This window comes from Spinacia oleracea, chromosome 2 (genome assembly GCF_020520425.1).
Source record: "Spinacia oleracea cultivar Varoflay chromosome 2, BTI_SOV_V1, whole genome shotgun sequence".
Lineage (NCBI taxonomy): Eukaryota > Viridiplantae > Streptophyta > Magnoliopsida > Caryophyllales > Amaranthaceae > Spinacia > Spinacia oleracea.
The window spans coordinates 67,985,850-67,994,871 of NC_079488.1; the positions used below are offsets into that span (position 1 = coordinate 67,985,850).

At 34.3% G+C, this 9,022-nt stretch overlaps 1 protein-coding gene across 1 annotated transcript; it reads left to right on the plus strand.

Annotated features, from left to right (window-relative positions):
- Positions 1-1,182: 1,182 nt before the first annotated feature.
- LOC110791513 (probable pectinesterase 53) lies at positions 1,183-7,514 on the plus strand. Its single transcript, XM_021996261.2, has 5 exons — positions 1,183-1,733; positions 3,171-3,360; positions 3,743-3,949; positions 5,289-5,524; positions 7,305-7,514. The coding sequence occupies exons 1-5, from the start codon at positions 1,324-1,326 to the stop codon at positions 7,453-7,455; spliced, it is 1,194 nt and encodes a 397-aa protein (XP_021851953.1). The 5' UTR covers positions 1,183-1,323; the 3' UTR covers positions 7,456-7,514.
- The last annotated feature ends 1,508 nt before the right edge of the window (positions 7,515-9,022 follow it).

Genomic DNA, 9,022 nt, shown 5'->3' on the forward strand with positions numbered 1-9,022 from the left:
AGTACACCAATACCCAATATATAAACAAGAGATATTATTCTACCAATGTGGGACAGTTCTCACTATTACTATTCACTCTTTTCTTTGACTTTTCTCAACCAGAATTTCCGACAGTATTTACTTCCATGTGTTATTGCACTAGAATGCATAATACACATACTAAGCCTAGTCGGCTAAATAGTATGGTTGGTTGTGTTTGAAGATAGTTATATCTCCTACCTTTGTAGATTGTGGATGTCTAAATTGTTTGATTCTTGGATAGGAAACAAACGAATCGAATAGGTTAACAAATTATAGAAAGTTCGACATTGATAACATTGATATGCTGAAAACTTTAGTTAAACAAATCTTAATTGAGAAAATTTACTGGAATACTCATGTGATTTGACATCTTTTACTTATTTTAACAACACTACTTAAGAAGTAATTAGGAGTTAAGACACAAGATAATACAATCTCCTAATTGTAGTACTATTGAACCATTAATCTATCCACAAACAAACACAACCAAATCCAGCTGATGAAAAAGAGACATTCACGGGTGCTAGCTCCAAACCACCAACTTAGAAACAAATTACCACAACAACATAGTTGAACCAATAACATTTTCGGTCAGAGTCAGGCTATTTGACTAACTTGTTCTCCATAAAAAAACATACCGAAATTATATCACATCTCTACTTATAACTTCGTGCCATACCCTTACATACTACTTGACAAAGGGTATATTAGTAATACTTTTTTTGATATCGTATGGAAAACACGTTAGACAAAAAACCAAACTCTGGAGAAAAAAAACATTATTGATTCAACAAAATGTTGTTCTCCATAAGACAACATACCGAAGTTATATCACATCCCTACTTATGACTTCCCGTCATTACCCTTATAGACTATTTGACGGAGGGTATACCAACATATATCTTGTGTGCGCCCGATATTCTATGGAGAACAAGTTAGCCAAATACGCCAATCGACTCTAGTAAAAAAGTAGTGCAAACGTGGGATCCTCCCATGTCTTTGTGGCCTACAATCTACACTTGTGAATCCTTTCACTTTCTCTCTCTCTCTCTCCTTGTTTGTGCAATGTTGTCAGCAGAAGCACCCGTGATCTCTAATTACATTCCATTAAGCTATAAAACAAACTCACTTTCCACCTATATTCAAAGTAATACTATATAAACTCACATTTTATGCCACTCTTTTAAACTCATCAATCCCATTTTACAACATTCCCTCCACATTCTCTTGCTCTTTCTTTAATTTCCTACACCACTTTATTTATTTATTTATTTATTTTCCTTGTCAAATTATAAATTAATAATGTCAAAGAAGAAATTCATCCTTTCAATTCTCCTTATATTCTTGCTACATTGTTCAGTCTACCATAGATTATGCCATGGAAGAGCTCATCATAAGAGTGATCATCATACTAAGCATGGTAGAGTTCATCATGTAAAGCAACATCGAAAGCCGAACCCAAAACAATTAACCATTAATATGACACAAACATACAACTCGGAAAAGCAGTTTATGAAGTGGGTTAATTTTGTTGGTAGCCTTAAACATACACTTTTCAAAACAGCTAAGAATAAGCTCTTCCCTTCTTACACTTTGACTGTTAGTAAAAACGCTGTTACTGGTGATTTTACTACTATTCAAGATGCTATTGATTCTCTTCCCGCCATTAATCTTGTTCGTGTTATCATCAAGGTTAAAGCTGGAACTTACTCGTAAGTTTTCATTCTCTTTTTCAATTTGAACTTCTCAATAAAAAGCTCTGTCTTTGTTTTATTTGATCATTAGTTTTCTTGTTTGACATTTTTGAGAAATGCTAGTGAATTTGATCTCATGAAGGTAAATTTTGAGCAGGGTTTGATTGCAACATGGCTTGATTTTCTTGGAGTACTCTGTTTTTGTATTTCTCGAAAATGCTCTGTCTTTCAGTTTATGACTATTAAGCTCAGCTAGATAAGTTCCGTTCAGTTCAATTTCATTACATTAACATGTTTTTGGTTTGCTATTGTTGGTACTAGAGCTGGCAATGGGTTGGGTTGGGTCGAAATCAGGTCGATCCATTTATAAACGGGTTGAGATTTTCCCAACCCAACCCGACCTGTTTAATTAAACGGGTTGAGATTTTCAACCCAACCCAATCCAACTATAAACGGGTTGACCTGAAGTTGACCCGCTTAATTTTTTTTCCCACTTTTAAGTGTAAATTGATTTGACTATAGAATTGCGAGGTGATTTTGTTATGGCATATCTCATAGCAAAAAGTAATACTCCAATATGTATTTGACATGAATCAAAACGTCAAATAATTATTCAATGTTGAAGAGAAAATGAGAAATAAAATCTTTCAAATCACATTCTACAAATCTATATTACATACTTGCTTGAACTTAAACGGGTTAGGCGGGTTGTTTTCGGGTTGAAAATTTCAACCTGACCCAACCCATTTAATTAAACGGGTTGGGTTGGTTTGACCCATTTAATTAAACGGGTTGAAAATCTTGACCCAACCTTTTATTATTGGGTTGAGTTCGGGTTGGGTTGGTGGGTTGGGTCAATTTTTGCCAGCTCTAGTTGGTACTCCCTCTGTCCTTTAATACTCGCACCGTTTTTCTTTTCGAGTCATCCCTTAATATTCGCACCGCTTTTCTTTTCGGGTCGTCTCTTAGTACTTGCACCGCTTCTCTAAAAATGAAAATCTTTACAAATATTATATAATTTCTCACACTTACTTATTAACCCACTTACACCCCTACTCCCTACCAAAAATCATTTAAAAAATTCACACCCCTAACTCACCACTCACCACCCCTTACACATTTCTCACTCCTTACACATTTCTCACTAACTATATTAAAAAAATACCACACTATCAACTAATCCCCATTAAATTAGTAAGTCAATTCAAGTATCTTAAACTCCGCACCGACGTGCGAGTATTAAGGGACAGAGGGAGTAATAGTGATTAGGAAGTCATGAAAGGCAATGTTGTACATAAATTTCTTCGATCCCATGTCTTTGATACCCACGATTGAGACTTTACATGCATTTGGTAAGTTGATGATTGTTCTTGTAACCTTGTGATTTCTAGTGATCTTTTATGACATGGATTTTACATTCTAAGTTTTGTTAGTATTTAATTTTGGAAATTTCAGGGAGAAGGTGATCATACCAATACTAAAGTCTTTTATAACCATACAAGGGGAAGGAGCAGATAACACAATAGTAGAATGGGGAGACACGGCTAAAACGATTGGACCTAATGGAAGACCTTTAGGGACTTATGGTTCAGCCACGTTTGCGGTTAATTCTCTTTATTTCATGGCCAAAAACATCACCTTCAAGGTTCTTAATTAATTTCTTATCTTTTTCTTAATTAATGTCCCTCTCAATTTTATTTTTTTACATGTACTAATACTAAAATATCATATCTAAGACAAAACTTTGAGTAGGCATGAGAATATACAACGATCGTTGTTTTATGGGATTGTATTTTGGAGCATGTTTAATTTGCATGTGACTATGTAGGTCTAATTTGTGTTCCAACTTATTATCGCATTACTAGTTCAAATCAAACTACCGACATGACTAGTAATCCCGTATTTAGACATATATGTGGTGTTTTCGCCAAGACGTGTACAAAAAATAGTAACCTTATATACAACATTTGTTTATCTACGCCTACTGAACAAGCCGTTAAAGTGTTCTCTGTTTTTTTTTGGGGCAGAATACGACCCCGGTACCGCAACCAGGAGCACAAGGGGTGCAGGCAGTGGCATTTAGAATATCAGCAGATACGGCAGCGTTTGTGGGGTGTAAGTTTTTAGGAGCACAAGACACTCTTTATGATCATATTGGGAGGCATTATTATAAAGATTGCTACATTGAGGGCTCTGTTGATTTCATCTTTGGAAATGGCCTTTCTCTTTTTGAGGTAAATTTTCTTTATATTTTACCACTATTTTTGTTTAGACTAACAAAAAAAAAAACAAATTAGCTTCACGGACTAATTAATCGTTACCTGAAAAATGTTTAACTGAACTTATTAGTCCTTATACGAACCTTTTCTTTTGATTTGAACTTGCCATTATTTTGAGAACACTTTTGTTTTGCAGTGGACCTTGAGTAACCCTTATTTGCATTTTATTTTACTTATGATTACAAGTTATGAACTTATTCTTATTGAAATATATTATTCTTAAGTTTTATAGAAATGTTTATTAGTTTTAGCATGGTATATGGATTTTCACAAGCAAGAAAATAAGGGGAAAAAAAAACAAAAGCAGAAGAAAACAATTGGTTTGACAAAGGCGTGTAAAAGGCCGAAAAGAAGTGATCTAAGATAATCTAGACAAAAAGAAATGGACTTTCATGTGATTGTATTTTCCACCTACATAGGCTACACAGTACATACATTACACATTTACACCCCTTTCCTTTGGTTGTCCTTTTATCTGTCCGACATGATTTTCAAAATTAAACTTTCACCATTATTATCTCTTTACAAATAAAAGTAAATTTAATAAAAGTAACAATATTTAATAATATATATGAAATTGAAGGAGTACTCGGAGTAATATAAAACGTATTTTGTATCGAGAATCATTGTCGATTTTCTTTCAAATCCTAATTAAGCATATTGGACTACTTGATCACATGTAAGTTGATAAGGTTGATCATCACACTATCATACTATACATACCCAAACAAATAGAAAATTGCAATAGCGAATTCTTTATTTTCTTAAGGCGAATTTCTCAATTATCTTCCTAATACTTATTACTCACTTGATCCTATAATACATTTCCTGTTTTTCATTTCGGACGTCTCAAAAAGAACTACTCCCTCTGTATTTATTTAAGAGATACACTTGTCTTTTCCGACCGTATTTATTTAAGAGATACACTTACCATTTTTAGTAACTTATCAACCTCACCCTCTAATTAAATAATACTTCGTATATCTACAACCCACCCCCACCCCCAACTCCCTAAAATGACATGGTCCCCACTTGTTTTTCTTATTAAAATATCAACTCAACCCCACTTGTTTTATTACTTTATTTCATTCAATTCTTTTTCTTAATACTCGTGCCCAGCCAAGTGTATCTCTTAAATAAATACGGAGGGAGTATCATGTTTCCTTTATTTTCATTTTGGTCCATTAAATTTTTTAAAAATGTACCCATGCTACCACCCTAGTGAAATGTTGTAAATACCCTCGTGAAAGTTTAGAATAATGAATGAAAATGTATGGATTGGATGGGCATGCAGGGATGTGATGTGCATGCAATAGCACAAAGATACGGGGCACTAACAGCACAAGCAAGGAGCAGCATGTTAGATGATACTGGCTTCTCATTTCTAAACTGTAAGGTCACGGGCTCTGGAGCTTTGTACCTTGGTAGGGCTTGGGGTCCCTTCTCTAGGGTCGTCTTTGCTTACACCTACATTGACAACATCATCATTCCCGCTGGCTGGTATAATTGGGGTGACCCTAACCGCGAATTGTATGTCCTCTTTCTCTCTCGTTTTTCATTTCATTGTTTAAACCAGAGTGCACCTAAAGAAATATATGTCACACACAACGTACAATGTGTGAATTACATATATTCATACCAGCACGTGCACAACCTGCACTAATTTTATTTATAATCGAGTGCACCTAAAGAAAGATATGTAAGTACATGTCACAAACGACAATGTGTTATTTACACAAACACCAGCACGTGCACCACTTGCGCTAATTAGCTATATGACTATCATCTAATTGTCTAAGTGGTAAGCACTAATTAGTACGATTGAAAAGTATCAAGTTGCACACCTATAGGCATGTAAGAGTCGCATGTAACAGAAACACAAAAGTACCAAGTTGTGGTTATAGAACATAAAAGACCTGAATTTTGCCATACATGAGTATATAATTAAAACACAAGATGCCAAAAGTAACCACGAAAAGCGCCCTATTAAACTACATAAAATAAACAAATTGAAAAGCGTGCGGAATTTATCACTAAGAATGTCTTGTAGCTTTATCCTATGCATGAATCACAACTTTGGTGGTGAATGAATTTCAGGATACTCTTAGCACAATGTAAAAGGTACTCCGTATTATAAAACGGAATTAGACTGGGAAAATTGAATGCATACGCATATTTGAATATTCAATCTAAAATATTAAAATTGTATCCAAAATTACGTAATTCAATTAAGAGTGTGTTCTATTTATTTGATTTTTACTTATTTTTTTAAACTTATCTTATTTGAGCTTACTTGAATTTAATTATTTTTGAAGTTATCAGAATTTATTTAGTTATAAAACGGGTAGCCTTTCTTTTTGCCAAACTTATCTTATCTGCAATTATCAAAATTTAACTGGATTTACTTTTTTTTGAAATAAGTGAAAATAAGGTGAACAAAACAGACCTAAGATAGATCCATCCCGAGTTGGTGTTATATCAACTTGACCTAGTTCTTATTATGTTTATGCAATATGCCTCTTTAAAAAGGGAAGGGAGAACTAAATAAAGTCCATTGTGGGGAGGTGATGGTGGGACTAGCTTAGTCCTTACACCCATTTTACACCCATGCAAGAGTGCAATACTTCTTTATCATGATTGAGCAAAGAGCCTAACCCATACATGAAAACTAAGATCCACCTTTAAGGCTAGTGAGAGATTCCTCCATAATATTCCACATTGGATTGCACAATCCCCCCTAAATGATTTATTAATAATTAATTAATATGCAAAAGTACACAATCCACTAACTTAGCAAGTGTTTTATACTTTAATCATCCTAACCAATAAAATCCTATAGAATGAATGTAGTACTTTCAATGGGATGGTGTGTAGCTATTTTATGTAGTTCAAAGGATTCTCATTAGTCATGACCTAATTTAGAATCTACTTAAATAAATCCCATACAAAGCAAAATTTGAATTAAAAGATTATGGATTAAACAAGTTGTTTATATTTAAAAAAAATTGTATCTATAACCTATCTATGACTAGCTATTTCTTTGTGGATAGCATGCGCATGGAGGTTGCGTTATCGCTTTATGCATTATTTAGTAATGAGAGGGCTATGTTAGACCAATGAAAATTTATCCCTACACTTAGACTTGAATGTAGTCAGACTCTTCTTTAATTATTGCGGCCTTGTGTTAGGATAGTGAAAGCATCTCAATAATACTAATGAAATAGTTATTTCTATATGTCGTATTAGGGTAAGTCTATATCATTATATTCACGACTTGTGCTAAAGTTATTGTTGGGGTTTGTTTATGTAGGACGGTGTTTTATGGACAATACAAGTGCACAGGTCCAGGATCAAATTTTGCAGGGAGAGTAGCATGGTCTAGAGAACTTACAGACGAAGAAGCGGGGCCTTTTATTTCGCTTAGCTTCATTGATGGTTCCGAATGGATTAATTCTTTGTAAAAAACATTGGCAACATTATTTTTTTGACTTACTAATAATATTATTAGAGTATTATTTGATATCGATATCGCTCACTATTTTATTTTTAATTACTCCCGTATGTTAGTTCTATTTTACTATATTATACCTTATTTTTTAGGAGGAATCCAAGTTTGTGTATTAATCAAGGGATGAAGCGTATGTGTGTATGTACATGAAGGTCTATGAAGGTCTATGAAGGACTATGGTTCTCTCGGATTTGTTCTACACTAAAAACACTAATTTAGTAAGTGATAGAGTTACAACATTTTCATCGTTTCTAATATGATACCATTATGACAAACTTAAAGAAACTATTTAGACAAACATCCCAAAAAGAAAAGTCGAGATTGGAAAAATAAATTGCAATTTTTGAGAGCCAATGGGACTCCAAAGTCCAAAATGATGTTAATGAGAAGAGGGGGAATGATCACAAACCCGGCCCATCAGGCAGACAGGCCACCAGTAGGCCCACCACCCACGCACGAAAGGAAAGCTAAACAGAACGTGAAAAAACTAACAAGGCCTGCATAGTAATCTTACTGAGACAAGTCCAAAGCCCATTGGCCCGAAATAGTTTCTTTTGAATTTATTCATGAATCATGATCAATAAATTAGGACCGTCTCTTTACCTTATTGACTTATTCGTATTCCTTATTTTGTACTTCCTCTGTTTTATTTACGTGACCCAATTAAATTTTAGATACTATTCACACAAGTTTATTTGACTCCATTTTGTGATTTATACTTACTAAAAAACATAGTCGTGTAGGATCTTATTATATTCGTCTCAATAAATATTTTTTAAATATCAACTTTTATAATTTTTTCTTATCCATAATGGAAGATATTTATGTTTAAAATCGTGCAATGGAAAACATGTCTAAATAATTGTGTCATTTAAAAAATAACAGAGGAAATATTAGATAAGACCAGAAAAATCATACCAAAACCAAACCAGAAAAGAAAAAACATTCAAACTGTTGTGGGATCTTTTACGGTGATGACGTGTCACGCGTTCCTCGGAGGTATCAAGTATGAGTTGGCACGAACCTCTGGCAACCTGCAAAACAAGAATATTCCTGTAGGAATATTCCCTCCGATGCTTAAGTAAGTATAAGCTAGAGAGAGAAGTAATCTGTAGAGAGAAGGCAGAGCAAAGATAGTTTTAGGTTGGTGGGAATGAATTGATTGCCCTTTTACCTTGTGAATTGGACTATATATAGGGCTAGGTTTTTGGGAAGTGTCCAAAAACCCTAGCTATATGACTGGCTGATCTTTAGAGATGAAGACATGTGTCCTTATCTGGTGCGTTTTGAAATAAACGGCTTTAAAGTGCCTTTTTAAGACTGGGCCTGTCAAACAAGTTGGGCCTTCGTGGCATTTATGGAGGACATGTGTCAAGCTATCAATTGGACACGATGTCCAGTTATTTTTTGCCACATCATTTGCCCCTCAAAGGGGGTCTTATCTTTTTACAAGGTAAATCGCCTTTGAAAATTTAATGAGCGACTCATAGTACCTTATGGCGGGAGGCAGCATTTTGTCA